The following is a 24,182-nucleotide window of genomic DNA, read 5'->3' as shown; positions in this document are numbered from 1 at the left end:
CCAATGAAACGAGAGGATTCTCAAACGTAGCTAATCAGCTACAAGCATGCAAACTAGCTTACCCCGCCCCCTGCTCAGAGCTCAATGGAAATTTCCACTCTCTCCTCTCTCAGCTATATATCAGCAGACACCGCCGGCACAGCACACGAAGGTTAACGACTCGAAACGATCTTATAGAAAAACTACAACAAGACCATCTTTTCGTAAGTAAAACATTTTCCTTCTTGTTTAAACAATTTAGGATGACGGTAAAACGAATTAAGTTGTTCCTGATGGCCAATTTGTTTGCTTTTGAGGGATGGTATTGTTCTGAATGGGTGTCGCACCTAACAGCCGTTAGTTCGCTAACGTTAATTTAACGAAACTGAAAGCAACCTCTCTTAACCGTGATGAGACCAAACTGTATATCAATATTTCTGAGCTTTATTTTTAACAGTTCAACTTCAGTTTGCTGCAATGGTAATAGAAGTGGCATGTTACTGACGATTCCTTCATTTAATGCGACAAAGAATCATCTATACAATCGTTAAAGGTAATGGACGCGCTTTGCACTGACGAGTACACGTAAAATTCAGTTAATAACTTAGTATCTTTATTCACGTCACTGTCTGCACGTTCTTAAGAAATTCGGCTGCATGTTTGATCAGTATCAAGAATGAATGGAGGCCGGTTATACCCGTATATGGCATTCCGGTATGTGAGCTAGTCACGCCCACCGGTTGTACTACTCATGTTTCAAGTAGCGGTGCTGTACTCCATGTCGTCACACTGTTAAAATAATCGCCTAAGTCATTTTTTGTCAATTGTTTTTTTTTTGCCTTTGACGCCGGCCACCTATGATAAAATCACCTACATCCTCAGTTGATCAGATCATGTGATTTTACCCCTTAAAGATAATGGCCTATGTCAAGTGTGTGACTTAAGTTGATTTATTATGCCTAAGTCAAAATAAAATGTGACTGTTAATAGCCATTCTTTGTTACATCCTTTTTGAGTGAAATGATCAATAAATGTCATAGGCTAGTTGAAATAAAATGTAAAAAAAAGTAGCGGTGCTGCTCGTCATTGTCATGTGACTGTGAGGCGCCGAGATAAGCTAAAGCCTCTGGTGTGGGTGGGATAAGCGCTTTGCACAGGAAGAGCCTCATTACTGCGGAACCTGATTATACATCTGAAGTAACTCCTCCTTTTTCTCTCTTTCTATGACTTTCTAGACTCTATTCATTGATTTGACTGAAGAACACTTGGATCTACATCACCTCGTTTTACACTTGTAACTTAGTTTATTGCAAAGTCATCATGTCTCAGCAACATATCAGGTAAGTCTCAAACATTCTTCTCCATGAAGTACAATTACTTTTTAATTTACATTATTTGCACAAGAGCTGAAATAAATAAATTGATAGGATTTCATAACTATTTTGACCATTTATAAACCATTAAAGTCATTTTCAAGCAGAAATGCCAACCATGACTACTTTCAGCATGTCATTTAAGCAAAATTGCTACTTGTTTGTTTTTATATAGTTCATTATCTTTAGGTTTTTTATGTTGGTTGGGCTTAAAGTAGTTAAATACAACCATTAGCCAACTGTGATGGACATCAGTGTTTACCAGGTGATTAATTGAGAAAATGGCTTGTATCTTAACTGGAGTAAATATTATTGTATCTGCGGCCTGACAGTCAGGGATATTCAATTTGCAATGTTATCTAACACATAAAAGCAGCAGATCCTCAAAATTCAAAAACTGTTGCAGATATATTTGTATTTCAGCCCAAATCGCAACCCTACCTTTTATGTTATTTGTCACTATTTTTTAGTTATTAAAGAATCTCCACATTAAAGTGTTCTCTTTTTCTGTCATTTCCTTTCAGTCTCCCAGCTAAGCTCATTAATGGAGGCATTGCTGGTATCGTTGGGGTTACTTGTGTCTTCCCCATTGACCTGGCAAAGACCAGGTTGCAGAATCAGAGAGCAGGTCAGCAGGTCTACAAGAGCATGTAAGTATTTTTAGTTACTGTTGGCTTGCACCACAGCATCAATCATTTGTCATTATACCTACCACATTCATGCATAATCCATCCTATTGTTGCTGATCCCATAATGACATGTAAACATTAAGATAAATGTATACATTTAGAGAAATTCTTCTCATTCCTATGCAATGAAGTGGTCCACGTGCCTCTGAAGGGTGGAAAAGTACTGCTGCATTTACCCTCTCAGCAAGCATCCATGTTTACTTAGTGCACTCACGGTTCCCTGACTCTTGTGAAGCCGTCATTGTGAAATATTTCTTTCCTATCTGCTCCCCTTCTCAAATGATTCATACCAATGATTATTTTCCTTGCTTTCTTGTTCTGCAGGATGGACTGCCTTGTCAAGACAGTTCGATCAGAGGGTTACTTTGGCATGTATAGAGGTAAGATCGATTCACATCTGAATATTATGCTCCAGTAGGCTTGAACATATGAGAGAGGATAAAAAGTAGAAGAAAGTAAGATCTTTCTATGCTGTAGTTGGATAATTGATTACATGATTACAACTGCTGAAAGTTGAAATGCAGTTTAATTTGGTTGCATGGGTTGCTTGATTTACTATGAAGCTATAAGTTGGAATAATGGAATAAGTTATAAAAGTAAAGTGGTTAAAGCTGCTCTCATGAAAAGTGGTTCTGCACATTTAAGATGGTGTTTTAATAGTGTTTATGCAGTAATTAAGATAATGCACTGTTTAATCATCAGTTTATTGACTTAATGTCAAAAAGAGAAATTAAAACCTTGTTGACATAGTTAAATATGAGGAAAACTGAGGCCTTTGTTAGTCTGGGTCTCTGCTTGTGTGAGGAATGCTGTTTGTTTGCATCTGTGTTTTTCATATTACAGACTTGGGTCCCCCTGGGATATTGAAGGCTAGCCGATAAGGCGCAGCCACGCTGGAGGCAAATCATATAATGGTTCTTACAATATTGCTCTATTTAAAACTATAGGCACACGTTTTTGTTTTGCCATCTATTTGTTCTGTATTTGGACTTCCTGTCAATAACTACTTGACTGTCTCTTCACTGTCCTGTCAACTTGTCGTAGGTCCTCGTTTCTAGACTATGAAGTGTGTCCTTGCAGACTTTAATTGAGCTTAAAATTAATCTGTGGCAAACTTAAATTTATTATAGATGGTCAACAGTCTTACAGATCAGTTTTTAAGTTTGCCTAAGGTCTGCACACACAGTACATAATCAATGAATCAGCCTGTCCTTTCACTAACATCTCTTCATTTCTCTTGTTGTCATTAACTTTTCTTACTTTGGCCTTTCAATAGAAACACATTTCCTTTCATAAAGTCTACTCTTTGCAAAGTGGGCCTTTTTTTAATCCTAAAGTCACTCACTGTACTTCATAGACTTCTCATTTGCATCTCTCTCTGGACATTCATCACCCTCCTCATTTCTTCCCTTGTCACTTGTTTTGCTTGTTTCTCATTTCCTTTTGAAACTGTTTAATGTTATTTTCTTTTGACTTAACCCTCCATCATTGTGACTGAAGCTATTTTAAATTGAGCATTTGTCCTGTCTATGTGTAGATAAACCATACGATGGACTAATTGCCTTGTAATGTTGTAATGATAGTGACAGGGAATGTTTTGTACATGTGCAAAATGAAAACATTATTGTGAATTCTGTACTAACTGTGTGTTTGTTTCCTCCTCAGGTGCTGCTGTAAATTTGACCCTGGTCACACCTGAAAAGGCAATCAAGCTGGCTGCTAATGACTTCTTCAGGCACCACCTCTCCAAGGACGGGTAAGCAAAATCATCCAATGAAATCATCAAAATGTTCTCTTAAGAGAAATGCTGAGTATCACTATAATTACATGTTTTGTCTGTCAACAGGAAGGGGCTGACGGTGTTTAAAGAGATGCTGGCAGGTTGTGGTGCAGGCATGTGTCAGGTTATTATCACCACGCCGATGGAAATGCTCAAGATTCAGCTACAAGATGCAGGCAGACTCGGTAAGAAGAATATAAAGTTTGTATTTAATGTTATCTGCATGGATTTAACTCAAAACGCTGCCTTCCAGGGTTTATATTAACATGTTTTATCTTTTGTCCAAAGCGGCCCAGCAGCAAAAACCCGGTCTGATGCCTGCCACCAAGCTAGTGGCCACTGCCACCGTCCTCAGCCGCTCTTACAACTCTGGCACGGTGGTCTCAGCGCCACGATCTGTGTCAGCCACACAGATCGCAAAGGAACTGCTCTACACGCAGGGCATCCAGGGGCTCTACAAAGGGCTGGGGGCAACACTGATGAGGTACGTATCCTCCCCAAATAAAGAGGAACTATGTAAACTTGTCAGACTAGTTTCTGTATATCAGGTTTTCAGTCTAAAACAACCTTTTGTTTTGATCTTTCAGGGATGTGCCCTTTTCTGTTGTCTACTTCCCGTTGTTTGCCAACCTGAACCGCCTGGGCAAACCCAGTCCTGAGGCATCGTCGCCCTTCTATTGGGCGTTCCTCTCCGGCTGTGTTGCAGGTTCTACTGCTGCTGTGGCTGTAAACCCCTGTGATGGTGAGTTGAGAGAACCATGTCTGCCACAATGGGCCTATTTATTAATAGTAATGTGGCTGGAATGTAATCTGATATATTTGCATTTTTTTTCAGTGGTGAAGACTAGACTGCAGTCACTGAACAAAGGATCCACTGAAGACACTTACAATGGAGTTACGGATTGTGTGAGGTAAGCCCGATGTGTCAATGTGATCAATGTTGCTTAAATACCTCTTTCATTTTTTCCCCCGTGTGTATTCAAAAACCCAACTGTCTTGTTCTCCACAGTAAAATAATGCGTAAGGAGGGGCCCTCTGCATTCCTGAAAGGCGCCGGCTGTCGAGCCCTGGTCATCGCTCCTCTGTTCGGCATTGCACAGGTTATGTACTTTGCTGGCGTTGGCGAATACATCGTGGACAACTCTCCACTAAGCCTCCTGTCAGCATGAGAGCATATCAGACTGCTGTGTGACTATGCATAGGACCTCGAGTGTGGATGGTGGAACAACTGGCAGCTACTTTCCATCAGTTTACAGCAACAGAAGAAAAAAAATCCAGAGTCTGACTGATTCAGAAAGGCTTTTATGAAGAGACCTAAGATTTCAACTTGTGTGTGGTCTGACAGCTGTGTTGCACTCAAACACTTTGTGACTTATTCATGAGGCTATAGCCAATGTTTGCACTTGAAGCTGTTAGCCTTACTGGGCTGCGGGACTCAGAGTTGCAGTGTTATTCTTTCTTTGTCCCAGAGACAGTCCTCTTCTGTTTCCCTCTGTGAGGGAGGGAGCTCACTATATTTCACCTATTTTTGTGATTTCTTACATGCTGTCACTTTTCGTATTATTTTGTATTTAAATGCTAATTGTATTTTGAATTTCTGAATGCAACAGCGTGCAGTACTTTCTTCCTTTCCATTGCTGTCTCATGTTACAAAGCTTTTAATTTAGACAAAGGCTTCAAATTGGAGACATATTGGGCCCAATTTACACAATCTAATGCAAAGGGATCTTTTTTTAAAATTATTTTTTACTTACATTTTCAGCAAAAACCATGAGTGTATTTGTTTTATTTTACTGATCATGAACCTTCCTACTCACATGGGACCATATGGTTTGCCAAACCAGAAACTGTGTCCTGTTATATACTTGACATTAGCCCGACAGTTGTTAAGTAGTCTGTGAACTGCAGTGTTTGTATCTTAATAACCTGCAAAAAAAACTTGAGATGCATTCATGCACATTATATATATGTATATTTGTCTGTTTGTCCGCAGTGATTCATTTTAGACATTAACATTTGCATACCTGATCCTCCACAAGGTGTTTTCTTTTTTGGTTTATGCCTTAACAGAGCAGACTGACCTTCCTCTCTTCTGAGGAATCACTCTTAGCCAAAAGAAAAGCATTACTACTGACTGAGCATGTGAAATATGACTGTTACCATATTTGTGATTTGTGATGGCTTTTTGTACATAACGTATAAATATATATATATACATTAAAACTTTGAAATGTACACATTCTGTGTTTGTGGATTTATTTGACTATTAACAATAAACCAGTATTATTTATATTTACTTGATTTTTTTTCGAAGTGAAAAATAATGGTAGAGGACATCAAAGTTGTACCAGTGATTCTCAACCAGGGGTATTTGTACCTGAGGGTAGAGGCTTTCAAAGTGGGAGGTGGGGCTCAGTGAATAGAAGTAAAGAAAAATAAATTACACCAGTTATCAAATAAATTACCAAATTAAGAGCAGCATGATTCCGTGTGTTTGGATTTAAAAACTTTGTACACAAAATTGAGGAATTGAGCAAATTAGGTTCCTGCATAGTGAAGGCATGATCTGCTTTATGCTACCTATAAATCAGAAGACTGAAAAGATTTGACTCCTCGAAAACTTGTCGGCTCACACCTGCTCACATCTAAAGACAAGTATTTAGAATTTTTAGTCCCAGCCTAGTCTCAGACTGTGATTTTAGAAAGACTGTGCATCTTGCAGGGTAACTATTTACAAGACTACAACTAGATACCATGCATTTTCCCCCATCATGCTCTTAGTAAAAACTTACAAAATGGAGAAGCAGCTTTTGGCTCCAGCTGCTCTAGTGTGTGCAGTGGTTTGTGTTGAAACAACAAAAAGAAAAGAAGAAGACGCCACCAAATGCCCCTCACAAAGCTGAAAAGGGGTTTCTGTTTTTCTGACATGAAAAATTGACTATTTTACAGTAAAAATAGATATAAGGAAGAATAAAGGAAAGGAAAATTTAGAAATGAATTCATGATATACATTTATGTCCTATTTAATTATAATGTGTTTAATTGAATAATTATATTTATCAGCTCTATCAACTTCCATTTAGTTATTCATATGTTAATCATCAATTATTTATTACTTATGTATAAATTTATACATTTTAACTGGGTCTCCTTACTGTTCTCTATACTAAGAAACAGCGCACCCCCAAAATCCCTCTTGTGGCCGTAAATATATGACATCACAATATTTTTATTTAGGACTGAGTTTACTACAATGTATGTAAGTATGAGTATGAGTTTACGAAATGAAAAAAAAAATGAAATAAATAAATACATAAATATGACGGAAATGTCACTGTAATGTAAAGAAAAAAGAAAAAAATTAAAATCTTCGTAAGTAGGACTTAAGAACAAATTTGTTCTTAAGAACGGTTCGTGAATGAGGCCCAATGTCTTGTAACAGACCCTTTTCACTGCAGACATTTTGTCCTGTCAAAGCAGGAAAAGCTCAGGAGATGCATCAACGCTGACATCATTCCATTAAGCGTCCCAGTCTGTGACTGAGCTTGCAGAAAGCCAGAGCCCTGAGACTGACTCACTGAATGGGATGCAGCCCTCATTAATGCACCTTTGCCTTTACAAGACAAAATGTCTGCTGTGAACAGGGTCAGATAAGTGAGCAGGTAAACAGTTAGCTGGAGTAATGTGTAAATGCTTAAAATTGTTAATATACATTTTGAATAGTTACAAACTAAAAGTAATGGATTGTTGGCTGAAAGAGTTCATCTTAAACAGGTGCAAGGATACAAGAAAAAGTTGGAACCACCGCTTTAGATGTCTGGTAAGAGCTATAAAACATTTTTAATAGAAATGCATGTAAGTAAGTATAAATAATAAATAAAGTAAATAAGTGGAGCTCTTGTAGACAAGATTTTGAGTCATGGTTCCTTTCTGTCTGTGATCTGTATGCAACTGTGCACGTACCAACATTACTTCACTCTGCTTTCACACTGTGCTGCTTCTCTGAAAGGCCACGCTTTCACAGAGCTGTGACGAGTTTCAGTTTCCAGACGACCACAAACTTTGCACCAATGACTCATTGACACACTGGCACCTCACAGGAAGCGAATGTTTAAGCAATTCACACACTTTCAGAGAGGCGGGAAACAATCAAACGCATCAATAAAAGCACCCAATATTCTTTTTATTAAGGTTAACAGTACGACATAAACTATATTATTCTATAATTCACATCTTATTGGCACACCAACAAAATTTACATCCAAAATAATTCACACAAAATGCAAACTAGCTCACTGTTTATAGTTCACACATGCTCCAGAAGAGCTCGAGAGTTAATTTTAGATGAGAATTCAGAGATTCACAGAGTGGCAGTTTATCATCAGACCTTCCCTCACGCTTTTGGCTGATTTATCTACACTTCCTGTATTGTGCTTTAAAGTAGGAATACTCGAGAAGGGCGGGAGGGAGCTTTTGTACACAGTCAAATCACAACGTAGGCAGATAGAGGAAAGGTAAATAGTGTCCGTGTGACTACAGAGGCACAATGGAAATTTACTCAGCAAAGGTAGGCTAGTCCTCAAAACATGTAAGCACACAAAGTAGTACTGATTACATAAAAAGATCTAGAAAGGGCACAATAAATAATGTTAACGGCAGGTGCATAAAACAGCTGTCCATATTTACAGCAGTCACAACATTCCTGTGTCAAAGAAGCCTTTATGTACGGTAACAAAAAGATGTTAAAACTGAGGAATGTTCATAGAGTTGTGCAGAAAAGCAGAGCGTGCTAAGAGAAAAAACAACAGAGAAATACATTTTCAGTGCTGGTGGAGTCGAGGAGTGAAGGTAACGATCCAGCGTATCGTGTTGAATTTGGCCCGTAGACGACTTGCGATGTATTGTACTCTGTCTCTGTGATATTCTCAGTGAACCTCCCCCACCTGATCACTCTGGACTATGAGAAATGACATTGAGATGTAACTTTGGTGTTTCCCTTCTTTACGTCTTGATTATGAAGGGATCAGTGTGTGTGTGTGTGTGGTGGGCCGGCTGGTTGAGTGTATGGGGGTGGGGGTCAACTCACCGTCTATATAACCTCCCTGTTGTTCCTGATGGCACAACACAGAACCATACTGAAGACCATTCCTATGATCTGAAATCAAAAAACACATTTAAGGAGCATTATTGTGTTACATTTGTGTCTTTATTATGCAAAAAAAAAATACACCGTGGGATCAAAACTATTGACACTGCAATTAAAAAGTGTTTTATTGCAAGTAAAATACATGTGTGGGTTAAAATTAATTATTATGAATAAAAAACTTTCTTTCTTCTTTTCTGAGAACTTCTAAACTCCTTTGCCCGTTTATCATTCGTCCCCCTGATATTAAGAATTGTTTTTTTTAGGGGGAGATAGTAGATCAACAATAAATGCAACATGAAGTAGTGTAGATCATCTGAAAGCTGTGAATGTGAAGATGCAGCTCAGCACTGTGTGTCAAGTTGTTCTGGTTCATCACCTGATAATAATTTTTTCACTTTGACTTACTGGATCAACATTTGAACACCAAAAAAAATCTGATTTTCAAAATTATGTTTTTTCAGCTTGTAAAACAAAATCCTGCTCAATAAATAATTTTAAATGTATTTGCAAATGTGAAGAAATGTTGCAAATATAACACATAAGAGTTAAAATGAGCATAACATCTAGTTCTATATTTTTATACTAAATATATTTGACTCTGGTTTTACTTGGCCTATCATCATCAAACAAAGTTGGCAGCAGGGCTCAATTGCTTCTTTTTACGTTGCGAAATCATGAAGAAGTCATTAGATTTGTGATTGGCAACTACAGAATAATAATGTTTTGCTTTCTGCAGTTAATTTCCATGCTCAATTATGTCCAATTAGTTTTAAGCAATTTTTGCTTTGATTCCATTTGTTCATATGGTTGAATTTGGCCCATGTTTATATTGAGAATGGATAAAATGGTCATATCTCAGAGGGGGTTAGCAGTGGATGTTGCCAAGCTGTGACTCAGAATGAGACTGGCCAGTTGAGACGTGTATCACATCTTTCAGCGTATGATTTATGTAAAGTAGAACAATCAAGTATAACCAGAAAACTGCCAGTGAGGGTGAATGCTACAGACCTTTGTGTTTTTATTATATTGCATATAGAGAGAGAATGTTTATGAGCAAAACTATTGCAATTAAATGCAATTAAAAATGTGTTTTTTTGTTTGTTTGTAAATCCAAGTGACGGGGATAGTTTTGCAACGAGACTGGCCAATTAAGACGTCATCTGTCAGAGTAGATCCCGCCCACAAGATTCAACTCAGCAGTAAGCATTACTTTTTGATATGCAAACAAAAGAAAGAACAAAATCAATTTAAATTCAAGGTTGTGTAAATTCTCACCATTACTCCTGCAATGCCAATCCCGATGTAACCAATAATATGCAGCTTTTCATTGAAGAATTCTGTTATTGCAGTAAAACAGTCCTGAAAACAAAACAAAATCATTAGTTTTTGTTAATGCTGCACATAATCCAGCCAATAGTTTAGTCTTAAATCGGTGCCATACTGCCACCATGTGGGTATAAAGTGTTGTAGCAGAGTGAGTTACCTTGGTGTTCTCCTCAGCCCCTTCACAGAGAGTGTTAGACGGGTCTAAAGTGGAGCCTCCACAACAGTTCAGCTGTAAATGTGGAAAGTAAAAAGAACAAAATTGTGACACGCGTGTCGTTTATTGTCACAAACATATGAAAGAGGAAAAGTTTTACTCACAGTTTTGTGGTAAATTAAAGCGATTGCTGTGCCGTTCGGATTGGAGACGTCAGCAGTGGAGCTGCTGTAAAACTTTTGGACCTCTTCAACAATCTGTTATTGTGAAAAGATAAACCAGTTACTTATTATATTTTGGGTAAATGTAGGAGGTGCATTACAATCTGTTCTTAAAAATTAATTACTTAATTATTGTACCTGTTCTTTGTTTATGAATCCAAACACACCAGCTGCAATCTCTGCTCCAAAGATGATCAGAAGGCAGGCGAAGAACTGCAGAACACAAAAGACGTTCAGTACCGCCTTCTACTGAGGGATATTGATCATCAAAGGATATTGATTGAATTGAAAAATGAAATGTTCATTCATGATATTGGAAACAGCTGTCGACAACACAGCTATGAGATTGTTTTGTTAATTTCCTTATAATTTCCTTTCAAGTTTCCAGGAAAGAAGTCATTTGGTACTCTTTTACTTATGGGGAAAATGTAAAAAGCCTTTAAAAGAAAAGAAAAGAAAAGAAAAAAGCTCAATTCACACCAGATCTACGACTAATGCTAATTTCATTATCCATAAATCTGCTGATTATTTTCTCAATTAATCATTTGGTTTATTAAAAGTCTCTTAAAGTCTTTAAATGTATTTTTTTGTCAGTCAACCCCCCCAAAATATTCAATTTAACATAAACCAGAGAAAAGCAGCAAATCTCCATGTTTGAGGCATTTTCTGCGATTTTCGCATGAAAAACCACTTGTACAACAACTTGATTATCATAATAGTTAGAGATTATTTTTGTCTGTCATTTGACTAATCAATTAGTTGACTAATCTTTGCAGCTCTAAATAAACTTAAGCAAATACATTATTTATTTATTTGTTATTATAAGAAACTTCATTTTCCAAAATTGTATGCTTGTCTGCAGACAGATTTCACATTTTTTTCAACTGACAGATGAAATGAACGGATATAAATTTGTATGAAATTTTTACTCTTTTTTTTCTCCCTATAATGAGTAAAAAGGAAATGGAAGTTTAAAGAGAAATAAAATTAAAAATAGTAATAATTAAATAAAAATAAACGTTCAACATCTGAAATTTAAAGGGATTGTGATATACAGTCTCAAAATCCCTGCACTGTTGTGTTTTGTGTTCCTATTCTGATGTGAATTCTGAAATAAAATACCAGAAAAGGAAAAATGCAACAGTGCAGGGCTGAATAACACAAACTCACCGATGCAAGGAGACACTGAGACTCACGTACAGCCCCGAAACAACCAAAGAATCCGACGATCATCATCAGCCCTCCTGCACCGAGGAGGATGTACACAGCTGAGGAGAGAAAAGCAGACAGATTGGTCCATAAATCAGGAAATGAACATGTATCTTATCAGTGTTTTCTGTCACATGACTGCAGTTCACAGCTTCTCCTGAGGGTGGCAGCACGATCCAACTGCTCCCATGTCTTTGTTGAAGCTCAGTTTATAAAGGGCCTGTTGTGTTGTTTGACTGCCAGCAGAAAACTGTAGGTGGAAACTCTCTGAGAGGCCTAAAAGCTCTGAATCGCCTCCCACAATTCAGTCTGATTATCAGCCCACTGCTTCAGTACGGCCACTTGTGAATTTTAAAGCTTTGAATCAAGATGAAAGAAGTCAGAAACACACACAAAAAAAAATACTTTTTCACACAAAAGGGCGCTTTTCTTTTTTTGGCTTGCTGCTTGAAATAGTCCTTCTTTGTCATTTCGCCTCCTCTTGGTGCATCATGAGTTCATTCAATATGTCAGATTAGAGTCAATGTTTAAACTGTGTCCTGGTGTCGTGATCGTTGTGTTTAAATTCTAACAAAGTTATAAAAGCGGCATAAAAATACTGGTTTCAAGCCGTTCAATAGCTGAAACCTCTGAAAATAAATACCATCTGTCCATCCCTCTGGGTTGAACAAAACAAGATATGGACTTCGTCCCGCTGCAGGCGAGCTGCAAATAGCTGGAAATCCTTCCCATCTATGTCTCAGAGGTGCCCTCACTCTGTGCAGCATCACTGTTTGAATTTGAATCAAAGCTGATAGAGCCTTAAGAGAATCTTTTTTAATAAATTGTTATTTCCAATTACTCAGACTTGGTGCATTCACGGTCCTGCAGGGTGAAGCAGCAGCACAGCAGATGCCGTCCGTCTGCTCGGGAGGCGAATCTAATTTTCGGGGTGTTTGATTGATGCAGAATCACATCCCGGCCTCCCTTACCAGCCTGGATGTCGTCACCTCCCCGGGCTGCTCCCCTGCTCCCAGCCCTCGCTACCGAACCCGTCACACTGCAACCGTACACCGGACCCTGTCCCCCAAGGTCCACGCTAAGGGTCTAATTGGTGACACAGACAGCAACCGCTGCAGCAATTTAATTAATCCACATGGGGGGATTGCAAGCTGTTGTTTTCCTGCTGCAGAACAAAAGAGGTGAAGACGAGCAGAGTAGCTGAAGGGGCTGGAAACGAGGGATGCTTTTAAATCAGAGGGTTAGGAACGGAAATATAATTCTACTGTACAGACAAAGAGTCAACAAAGAACTACAGCCCGACAGATATATCGGCTGACAGATATAAGGCATATCAGTATCAGTGTACAGTCATGGAAAAAAATATTAGACCATTTCTGACCAGCTGCCATCTAGCCATTTTCCATGTTTTTTTTTATAATAACCAAAATCATCATCAAGAAAACCATGGAAATTGCTAGATATAAGATCTTAAATTAAACTCTTATGAGCTATTTTTGTTATCATTATATTTGTCCAGATAAATGTACCTTTAGTTGTACCAAGCATTAAAATGAACAAGAAATTGAAGAAAACAAGGGTGGTCTAATATTCTTTTTCCATGACTGTATATGCTGTCTGATATGTGCTGTTATAATATATATATATATATAATTTTTACACAATATATAATGCTGCTTGGTGTTTTTATTCCATAGTCAGTAACTGACTGAACAGTTATGTTTACTTAGTTATTTGTTTTATTCCTATTTATTCTTCATTTCTCAGTTATCACTTACAGAATTGACTGATAATTTAATACATAAGCCCCATTTACATTTCACGCATTACCTGGGTCATTTGTCTGATTGGCTGTGGTTGGGGAGAGAGGACACACCCAGAATCCGCCCCTATGGGCGATTTATTTTGGAGTTTTTAGTACCTGTCAGTGGAAAGGTCTTTTGGAACGCCCAGAAATTACCTTCAAACTGATTGGACGATTTTTGCGATTTTTTTTTTTTTCGCGGGCTTGATGTCAGTAGGGTTACTTCCCTTTGAAGTCCTCTTCCAACGCTTGCTCCCTTCTAACGATCGCCATGAGATTAGATAAGATAATATATTACTTTATTTATCCCGCAGTGGGGAAATTTAGTTGTCACAGCAGCTCAAGATACAGACACATAGATATAAGAATATTAAAAAAAATAAAACAGATGCAGAGATATACTCAGTATAGTATAAGTGGTATATAACAAATATAATACAGGAAAAAACACAGAAGGCCTAATGTAGGCCTAATGTGGTCAGATGTAAAGAGAAATAAATAAATAAACCTGTAAAGTGACCTGGTGGAACAAACAGTGCGGTATTATGTGCATAAACACAACCAGGAAATCAGCAACCAACTGATCTTCCATGTCGACGTCGTCTTGTCCTTTTTTTAGTATTTTGTGCCGGAGTTAGCCTGGTCGCCTCAATGTTGTCAAGATCAAAACAAATGCTAACGTAGCATTTAAATAGACGCATGTTGTTTACGTTATCAGCAAAAAGCCGGCAAGGAATTTTTTCAATTTTTTCAGTCAAGACCCATCGTCTGAGAGGGTGAAGTAAGTGGGCGGGGTGACTTGTGGGACTAATGAGTGTAATGAAAACAGGGCTATTGTATAATGTATAATAATGTTAAATCATTTTTTTTTATGTTTGAGAAAGTAGCTCTCTGGGTACATTTGCAGAGTGGTGAAAAATTGGTGCACAGTCCACATGAAAAAAGGTCTATTTTCATTCCAGCTCAATCAATAACGATCAGCCGCCGTATCTGTTATTGAAGAATTTTCCCGTCTAAAATCAGTATCAGTCTCAAAAATCCCATATGGGTTACACTCTACAAAGAACTGATCGTAGCTGGTGATGTTTTAAGTGTTTGCGTGGTGAAACTGATGATATCTAGCAGAACATTTCCTCTAAACATCTCTCTGTGTCTTTAGTTTCTCTCCGTCTGTATCTTGTAAATGCACACAATGGCTGTTTACATGCCGGCGCGCCGAGCAACAAAGGTGACAGAATGGAAAGTGATTCACCCGCGGGGAACGCTCCCACTTTGACTTGTTATGGTGTAACTTCTGTTCAGTGTCTTCGCTGGAGGTGACTGTAGGCAGCAGCAGCTCCTCCACTCTCTGCTCATGATCATATTTATGTTGTTGCTAAGGCTCCTGAGGAAGATGATCGACCCTCTGCTTTCAGGAGCTTTCAGATACACAGAAAATATGATAACTGTGCAGTCAGTACTCTGCTGCAGGCTCAGCTAGAAACACAGTGAAGTTCAATAAGTCATTGCCAGTAAAAGTTATACATTCAAACGTTTAACTTTTAAAAGTGCAGAAGTACCCATTTACCCTTTATGGTGAGAATGCATTGATTTCTTGGGGGTTAAAGGTAGAAGATAAAAGATTTATTTCTTTATGTTTTGACGACACATGGTTGTATGATGAAATCCTATAGCTATGGTCACTTTATACAACTCACAGAATGACTATAAAATTATATAACTGTAAACTCTATGTGTTTATATATTATCTTTTTTATATTTTATGTTATCTTATCAAGGTTTTGTGATGAGGAGCAGATAAACACAATGCAGGGGTCATAAAATGTCAGGGATGAAATAAAGTTGAAAATGTTTATAACTCCCATTTAGATAAAGTCAAAGACTCAGGGATTTCTATGGATGCATTTCATATCCTTTTCATACTTTCAATTCATAAAAAGATGCAACATATCTTATCTGATATTCATACATTTTGTATGTAAATCTTAAATCAAAATGACATATTTTTTCTTCGACTCGTTGTGCTATTCATCAATCCAGACTGTTTTGGTGCAAATTGTTGAGTGTTGGAGATATCAGCTGTAGAGATGTCTGACTTGTCTCATGAATAATAGAACTTCTGTATATTGCACTCAGCCACCAGAACTGCAGAAAATATTTTCTTTCTAGTATTATTCCTCCGTGGAACATCATCATGATTTCATGAAAGGTACTTTGCTGTAGAGTTTTTTATTAATATTATTATTTGGCTCTATGAGCACGACAAATAAAGAGCCATATATTTCCATTATGTTAAAGAGAAGGCAGCGAGTTCGGCCCACGCTCACTTCCAACTCGCTAGACACCGACGCGTTGCCACGGCCTTCAGCAGTTGATACCGACACACAAGTCCTCCATTAGCATCTGTATGAGATGCTAATGGAGTTAAGTTATTATTGTTGAGTTATTTCTGTTAACTTTGATGTAAACAGATCTGCGGCAATATTAAAACAGGCGAACAACCAAAGGGATGCTCGGGGCCTGGCAGATGAGCCAAAAGAAAAACCAGACTTTGACCCGTGTGAAACAAAAAGCCACTGTTGTTATTTACAGTCAACCTGCGTAACTGCTACCAGTCTGTTATTTTTTAATCCAACCCTGTTCTTTTACCCTAACTGTCTAGTTCAGTGGTTTTCAAACTTTTGTACCCAAGGTTCACCAAAGTGCAAGTCAAAATCTAAAGGCACACCTGTATTCATATCGTTTCAGTACTACTTCCAGTAGTCACGTTGACCTCATAACTACTTCACTTCCAGCATTTATTTACTGTTTAAACTGTCTTATATGAAGCCTTACTAGGAAATATTTTGACCTACACCTAGATCAATGGTTTTGTAGCCTGAATTCAATGAAACTGCAGCCTCATTTTGACCAAAGGCTCATATGGGTCAGTATTGGTGGTTTGAGGTGCAAGAGATGTGGATCAGCCTAACCACAGCACCTCCATCTAACTCTTTTTGTGCCTAAAGCTGAACAACATTAACCACGTGTTTAAAATGGCAGTTATTACATTTAGTTCACGATGATCTCCTGCTGCACTCATTTTGGCAATACTGCTGTCTGTGTGCCATACTGCATTAATAGTGTATTGTGGACTTGTCTCACAGTACACCTGTGTGCAGCAGCACACCATTTGGGAACCACTGGTCTAGTGTATTTTTTGCCTAAAGTTATCGTTTCCTGTAAACGCAGAAGTTTATTTTTTGAAAGCCACTATGTATGTACCTAGCAGAAAGTGACCGACTGTCCTCGACTCATCCAAAACCAAAGAAAAGAGTTCTGTGTGGGTTGGTATCAAAACGCAGAGAAAAAACATCAATATCTGAGTTGGGATAAAAACATGTTTGCAACTCAAAACAAAACAAATTGATGAACAGAACTACAAATAAGATGGAAAACATTGGGTGAACTGTCCCTTTAATGTGCAAGGTAATCTAAAGTGAATATTTTCTGTTGAAATGTGTAGTGAAAAAGATTAAGGTACTTGAGGAAATGCATACATCAAAAATGTGAGTGATAATATGTGCCGGTCTGTGATATTTGCATGTCAAATGAAATGTAACTGAACAAAACTTTATCTGACTTGCAGCAGTTTGCATAAACGCATGAAGAACTGTGAGAACATCAGTATATGTAACAGTATACATTTCCAGTTTGTATTGTGCATTTTATATTGACACTAATGTTCTTTTAGACTTTAGTTTGTTTTAATAAGGATGCACTACATGGTTCAGTGTTATGAGCGCTGCTAAAGGACTAACTTCAGGGTAGACTCCTGTCACCTGCCCCACCCAGCCTGCTGCTGCTGCTGCTGCTGGCGTCCTGAGGGAGGCAGCCAGTTCCATGAACGCACAGCAGAGAGCTGATGAAGTGAAGTCACCATTTTAGGTCATGGTCTAAACGGGAGTAACAAGAATAGGCTTCATTCTAATCATCTGCTCCCACACAGAGCGAGAAACGGAGACGGAGAGAGAGAGTTAGAGAGAGAGGGCCTATTGTAAGCAGCACTGCACCACTACTACACACTGAGTGTTTGTGTGTTTTAAACACCTACTGTGAGTTTTATTCAGAGCTCTGCAAAGAATCATTCAATAACTTGAGTGCAAAGTGCTCAGGACTTAAAGATGAGCAGTTCATCAATCAGTCTCAGGTCCATTTGTCACCGTTTCATCGATCAGCTTCTATTATTCCAGTGAAAGGAAAATCTAATCAATATTTGCAAACATGAGCAATTCTCTCCATAACCCATAAACCAGAGCACTACCACTAATGCATGTCGATAACCGTTAACATGTCCTCTTTCACTCCCTCTCAGCAACAAACGTCACACCAGTAGCCCCTCGTCCCAAACGGGCCTGATAAGAGAGGAAATAACTGACGATTAGAAAGCACTTAAAAGTTGAGTTTACACTGTGCATCGTGCAGAGGAAGTGATGAAACGACACAATGCATCGAGGGTTAAATGTGCCTGTTAGCGTTCATTACTGCTCAGGAACACCTGCGGCCCCCTGAAACGCTCTCCAGTTAAAATGGCGGCGGGGAATCCCCCCGGGAAGTTTGTTAAACGATGATTACAGAGAACAATAAAACCTTTAGTAATCGGGCGTGAAATCTGCCCCTGCACCGTGTGCTCTGAAGGGTTTGTTTGTTAAATCAGATTTATTTAATTAGAAAAATGGGAAAAAATAAACAGAAAAATTATATTTATTAATAATAATAATAATAATAATAATAATAATAAAGGGTATAAATATAGAATAGACACATAGCATTTCAATTCTACAATAGAAATCTTTCACACAATCCCATTTCAGCTGCTTCATGTCTGATAAAATCCACTGACTAATAAACTAATATTTATTATTGCTAATATTACTTGTGTAAAAAATGTAATTCATTACATGTAATTCTTTCTAACAACTTCCAATAAGAGTCAGTTAGACCTGAGGAGCTTGTACACAGAGAAACATGACAAAATACAAATAAACAAATAAATGTGGAATAAAATCTATAAATAATCTAAATCTTTGAATGATGTTGCAATAAAAGACCCTCTAAGGGTTGAAATGGGCATCGACACAGCATTCAAAAGTCTGATTTCAGAGAAGATTAATGTTTTATAGGAAACATAACGACGCACTGATGGAAACAGAGGATTCACTTGCAAGAACATGACCCGAACAGCCAGATTTCAGAGGATTTGTTGGAAAACATCCAGGTCTCTTTGTGGAGAAAAAAAGTTGCAGCAAATATCTGCACCGTTGAGTTTTGCAAATGCACAAAAGTGGCACTGCTGAGTTATTAAGATGATTTCAGCGAATTAAGGAAATTCAACAGTTTACCCCAATAAAATACACAAAATAACCATAAGCATTCTGTTTTCTTCTCTTGCACCATATTTTCTGATGTGTAGATGTAGCTGAGGTGTGACTGGAGCACGTACCGATGAAGAAGGTGTCGGGGGCGTTGTCACCCGTCAGCAGCTCCACTGTTTCTGGGTCAAACCTGAGCCAGAGTCCCACAGCCAGCACCAACAGGCCCGACAGCTGAGGAACAGCACATTATGTAATCAATATTCACGTCATCATAACACACTGACAGAATAATAATGTTTGAATCTTCTTGGAGTTATTTTTAGGATTTCAGAGATGTCTTTGGAGATGCACTCTGTGTTGTTGCCCAGAAATACTTCTCAGTTAAACATTGAGGCCCATCATGTGTTTTTCTTTTCTCTTCTATCGATTAGTATTCTGCAGGCGGCGCTCTCGTCTTTGTCTCATCAGTGAAGTGGCAACCGATGCTCACTTTTCTCCTGTTTATTCCAAACAAACTGCAGCCTGAGATGTTAATGCATCAACTCTCCAGCGACTAAAAGTTTAGAGTCTCTCACAGATCTGAGGCTGCAGGCAACGGTTTTGGTAATTATCTTGTTTTTAGTGGTGATTTGTTGAAGTGCAGCCTAAGAGTTTAAAAGACAGAATATCAGGTGTGATGTGTCCTGTGAGTTTGTCACAACACTGTGGGGACATCATCACTCCCTGGATGAGCTCCGCCAGAAATAAACGGATCGATTGAAGCCAGGTGTCACCCTGAGACAGTTAATCCTTCTGACCTTCCACATACACTGAAATAGCTCGATTTGGCCTAAAGAGACAACATATGTATGTGTTATATCTAAATAAGACAGATAGGGGAGTTGAAATCATAGAAATAAAATAAGAGACAGACAGCGAGCTATGCCTTCATGCTGCAAGGGTTTCAGAAAAATGTGCATAAAAAAGTTGTCGTTCATCTGGTGACAGCAATGTGTTTTACAACACTGACAAGACTGTGTGGATGAAACACTAAGTTGTAAAATTTTACTTGTTTAACGACTGCTTCTCGGTGCTTCTTTCAGGGTTTGTAGACTTTTTCAGTGTTAAATTCAAGCATTTTTCAAGGACTTTCAAGGTCCATTTTCAAGCTTTTCCAGTATCTTACACCTGTTACAACAGGTGTAAGATACAACTGCATGTTTTAGATGAGTACTTACATACTAAAAAGGGGGAGATTTCACTTAACCATACCAACAGAGATGGTATAACACTTTTAGGAGGAAACGGTCTTCATTTCAGATAGGCTATTCATTATTTTTTACATTGAAAAAAATGTGATTATCTGTAGTCTATAGATGGATATAGTCAGATTGCAAGAGAAATACAGTAAGAATTTCAAGCATTTACAAGCACTATATCCAAAATCCAAGCTCTTTTTAAACCTTGAAAATACAACATTTACATTTAAGCATTTTCAAGGATTTCAAGCACCCGTACCAACCCTGTTCTTTCTCTTGCCCTGCCTGTTTGCTAGTTTCTGGGAAAACTTCCCCTTGTTGGAAAAAAACATTTTTTTTTACCTCTTTCCTTGAAATTATTGTGACAATGTGATTAATTCTTGACAGATAAACTTCTAAAAATGTTATCAATCAACCTCTTCCAAACATATCACAATGAAAATGAAATCACAATTAACAGAGAATTGTGTCTGAAAACAAATTGTACTAATGTTTGAGACAAAGACAGGCTGGTGTTTTGTTTTAGTTTTCTAATTCTGTTCTTTTCTTTGTACATTTTTGAGTTATGATATTTGAAGTTAGATTATTGGGTGAACTAATTACACTGATTAAGAACATATTTTGATACATTTAACTTTAAGAATTTTGAGAATCATTTTGTGCCTGGAGCAAGCTATTTAGTTTATTGCTTGAAAATTGCGTACTGTCACTTCAAGAGAGCGCACCTTAGTGCATTAAGAACTGAGAAGGCAGTCTAGTCCCAGATTAGCTGTGGAGTCAAATGGTTTTCTTATCGTGTCCTGTCCTGTTAAGTTTATAATATCCAGCAAGAGGATTCTGTGGATTTAGCTGCTTGTGACATGAGGAATAACCGTTTGTTTTTCTAACTCTTCAACTGACGTAGAGTTGATTTGTTAACTATCTCAGTGGGACAGGTGGAGCTGTGACCACTAGTTAAGTCACCTTCAGCAGTAACACAGAAGTTTAAACTGAAGTAAGAGCTCTACAAGAGGTCGAGGTGTACATAATAATGGCCGTACTCTGACCATCCTGCTATGATGATACAAATGGGGCCGACTGTTCTAGTTTTATACTTTTTCTTTGCTTGTAATCCTAAATGTGAACCAGTTAATATTCAGTTTCACAACATTTTATACAATAAATCCAAATTAGACAAAATAGCGAACAAATTGAAAACTAAATTACAATCCATAATTCTCCTACATATCTTATAGGATATCTGATAATGAGTTTGCAGTTAAACACATCACTTCACTCTGTAAACTTTCAACAGTGAACTTCATGAAAACTATTACATTCTGGGAGGAAAACCTATCAAAAGAAGGGACTAATGCCAAAATAAAACTGTTTGGAAGAGGAAGAAAGCAGCTCATGTTTCCATATGGACCATTAAAATATCCGATCTTAGCCGCACCATCACAGCATCAGCGGCCCATCTCCCATGGTGCATTTCAGCCACAGGCTGTGCCAGCCTCACAGCGCCTGGGTGACGTAATTCTCACTGTTATTGGCTGCTTATTTGGCTCTGCACCCCAAAATGACAGCGTACTGTACGCCCCTTTTGGCTTCGACCACAACAGCTCTGCTTTCAGTCCCCAAACTCTGAAACAAAGAGTGTGCTGTCTGTGCGGGTGACACAAGTGATCGTCTTACAGAGCACAGATGAGTCAATGCAGCCGTTTAGATCCCTATAAATACTGTATCATTCAGCAGTAAAACATGAGCAACCATCCACCATGACTTCAGGAGTCTGTCTCCTCTAATAGCATCCAGTTTGAGTCTCAGCTGCGCTGGTAATCAAGTTATAGTTTAAGTCATTTTAAAGCACAAATTACAAACGATATGTATCAAACCAGATCATGAAATGTGACAATGTGCTGCAATTATTTGTCTTATTTGATAGTAAACTTTGGCAATTTGAGTGTACAATTTTCAGACATTTTACTGATCGAAAGCAGGTTAATACATGATGAAAACAATTTATCTTTTATTATATTTATTAGGTAATATAAGCTTCGAAGCTCATGCTCAACAACAGTTTAAACAAAATACATGCAGGATAGGGCTGGGCGTTAAGTCCAAAATCATCAATCCCAATACAGGTTAATTCACATCTCAATAACGGAATATATCATCACAATTTTGCTCGTTTTCTGGTTATTCAATAAAGAGTCTATATGAAATAACCACATGGTGAAGCCTATTTTTGATTGCTTCATACTCCATGTTAGACAACAGCGCCTCTATATGGTTTGTTCCAGCTTCACTCCCACGTGGGAGGTCGCACAAATGACATAAATATTGTCGTAACGAAGTTCGGATGCAGGATTCCAAAATTGCGATAGAAGCGAGAAGTTTTTTTCTTTTACATTTTTATATTGTTTTGACAACGTTAATCATCTTATGACCCAGCCGTAAAGATCCTGTAATCTGAAATGGGAGATATGCAAATGGATTCGGCACAGACTAGTGATTTGCAGCCTTAGAGTCTATTTATTCATAATAAAACAGTCTGAAAATGAATAATAATCATTCTTTCACTCTTCAGTTGAACAGGTTGCAGCTCTTGGACGGCAGCTTTGTTTGTGTGAGGTTACAGGGCAAAACCAAAATTGTGTTTCCCCAAATTAGTTTCCCCATCATCTGCACAGATAATAACAAGAGCTGGCATAATGTCAGATGATATCTCAGTGCACAGAAAATCGAAAGTGACTCCGCAGCAGCCGGAGCCACAGGTAACCTTATCTGAGCAGATCTAATGTAGCAGAACAGACCAAAACAAAATCTTCCATGATGTTCCTCAAAACAGATTAACCCCGTCTGGTAAAAAAAAAGAAAAGAAACAAAACACCCTGCACACTGGCAGACCTGCTGCAGGAAAGTCACAGCACAATGCCAAATCATGAGAAAGCATCTGAACAGTGGGTGTGTTGGAAAAGTGGCAACATACTGCAGCTCTGATGCTGCAGGAGGAGCACAGGGCATTACATGCTACATGAATCATATCAGTGTTAGAAGGGTTAGAGGCTCTCACTTGATTTACTCATTCATGATTAGGGAACATTTCATGAATAGAAGGCACTTAGAGAGCTGTAATGAGGGATTTATGATGGATTAAACTAGGGTTAATAACACAATGAAGGGTTGGTTGGAGGAAACAGTAGAGGGACAGAGAGGAGTTTGCACAGATCAGGTGGATTGAATCGATCTGCACGATGAACTTCTGCAGCTCTCCAGTGTTTAATGAAACCAGGTTAATTAAACAGCATATCTTACAGTATAAATAGATCAGCCTGCAGTGTGTTGAACATGTAAACACACAATACAACAAGGCGGAACAGGTTTTCCAAGTGTAAACAACGCTTTAAGATATATAAATCAAAATCGGCTGCCATAAAGGATAAATACAAAATAAAATATGTGCAGACAAATCTGAACATTACGGTGATTTTTAGAAATAGCGACATGTTTCCGTACGAGCCGTTAAATGAGGCGGACTTACCCAAAAGATGAAGTTGAACACGAAAAGCAGATATTTCACGCATTTCATCCCTCCCTGTACTTTGCTCATGGTGTCACCTGATTTGTCGATATTTCCGATATCTGAACGATCTTATTCTGCAAATCCTCGGGTCTCCCAGTTGGACATCAACCATGCAATGATGATGACCTGCACGGCTACACCATCCAAACATGAGAACATGCGCACAAAAGCTGCACAAGGCTGCTGCACGCACGCCGGCTTGCACCGCCCCTCCGTGTGTGTGTGTGTGTGTGTGTGTGTGTGTGTGGTACCCAAAGTGGGGCTCAGGGATCCGGGACCCCCGAGGGAGACTCCTAGAGGTCCCCCAACAACATGAGGAACAGGTTGATTCAGTGTGTAATATC

The 24,182-nt window shown here is 38.3% G+C and overlaps 2 protein-coding genes and 1 long non-coding RNA gene across 4 annotated transcripts; 2 read left to right on the top strand and 1 right to left on the bottom strand.

Moving 5' to 3' along the window:
• The first annotated feature begins 77 nt into the window (after positions 1-77).
• slc25a55a (solute carrier family 25 member 55a) lies at positions 78-5,925 on the top strand. Of its 2 annotated transcripts, none has more exons than XM_059329661.1 (10): positions 78-203; positions 1,215-1,319; positions 1,877-2,002; positions 2,366-2,421; positions 3,707-3,797; positions 3,888-4,006; positions 4,110-4,305; positions 4,409-4,563; positions 4,657-4,732; positions 4,831-5,925. In XM_059329661.1, the coding sequence occupies exons 2-10, from the start codon at positions 1,300-1,302 to the stop codon at positions 4,988-4,990; spliced, it is 999 nt and encodes a 332-aa protein (XP_059185644.1). In that variant the 5' UTR covers positions 78-203; positions 1,215-1,299; the 3' UTR covers positions 4,991-5,925. The 2 variants fall into 2 exon arrangements, with proteins under 2 accessions (XP_059185644.1, XP_059185645.1); XM_059329662.1 differs by lacking the exon at positions 78-203 and adding an exon at positions 514-532.
• Positions 5,926-7,983: 2,058 nt separating this feature from the next.
• tspan2a (tetraspanin 2a) lies at positions 7,984-23,979 on the bottom strand. Its single transcript, XM_059330133.1, has 9 exons — positions 23,797-23,979; positions 19,164-19,266; positions 11,839-11,936; positions 10,807-10,881; positions 10,612-10,704; positions 10,451-10,522; positions 10,243-10,326; positions 8,908-8,976; positions 7,984-8,778 (listed from the first exon to the last, which is right to left on the bottom strand). Exons 1-8 carry the CDS (start codon positions 23,863-23,865, stop codon positions 8,911-8,913), a joined length of 660 nt encoding a protein of 219 aa, XP_059186116.1. The 5' UTR covers positions 23,866-23,979; the 3' UTR covers positions 7,984-8,778; positions 8,908-8,910.
• Positions 11,946-14,406, top strand: LOC131969021 (uncharacterized). Its single transcript, XR_009394081.1, has 2 exons — positions 11,946-14,097; positions 14,172-14,406. It is a non-coding gene; the product is annotated as an uncharacterized LOC131969021 (long non-coding RNA).
• Positions 23,980-24,182: the final 203 nt, after the last annotated feature.

Source organism: Centropristis striata, chromosome 3 (assembly GCF_030273125.1).
Source record: "Centropristis striata isolate RG_2023a ecotype Rhode Island chromosome 3, C.striata_1.0, whole genome shotgun sequence".
NCBI classification, from domain to species: Eukaryota; Metazoa; Chordata; class Actinopteri; order Perciformes; family Serranidae; genus Centropristis; species Centropristis striata.
The sequence above is the reverse complement of the archived record's forward strand: the minus strand, read 5'-3'. Positions and strand labels throughout refer to the sequence as shown.

Bases quoted from the DNA above. Each gene is read 5' to 3' on its own strand.
- slc25a55a (XM_059329661.1), top strand. From the start codon at position 1,300: ATGTCTCAGCAACATATCAG. The intron at 4,306-4,408 runs GTACGTATCCTC...TTGATCTTTCAG, and splicing joins CTGGGGGCAACACTGATGAG to GGATGTGCCCTTTTCTGTTG. The intron at 4,564-4,656 runs GTGAGTTGAGAG...ATTTTTTTTCAG, and splicing joins GGCTGTAAACCCCTGTGATG to TGGTGAAGACTAGACTGCAG.
- tspan2a (XM_059330133.1), bottom strand. From the start codon at position 23,865: ATGAGCAAAGTACAGGGAGGGATGAAATGCGTGAAATATCTGCTTTTC. The intron at 19,267-23,796 runs GTAAGTCCGCCT...GCTGTTCCTCAG, and splicing joins TGTTCAACTTCATCTTTTGG to CTGTCGGGCCTGTTGGTGCT. The intron at 11,937-19,163 runs GTACGTGCTCCA...TTCTCTCCTCAG, and splicing joins CCCCGACACCTTCTTCATCG to CTGTGTACATCCTCCTCGGT.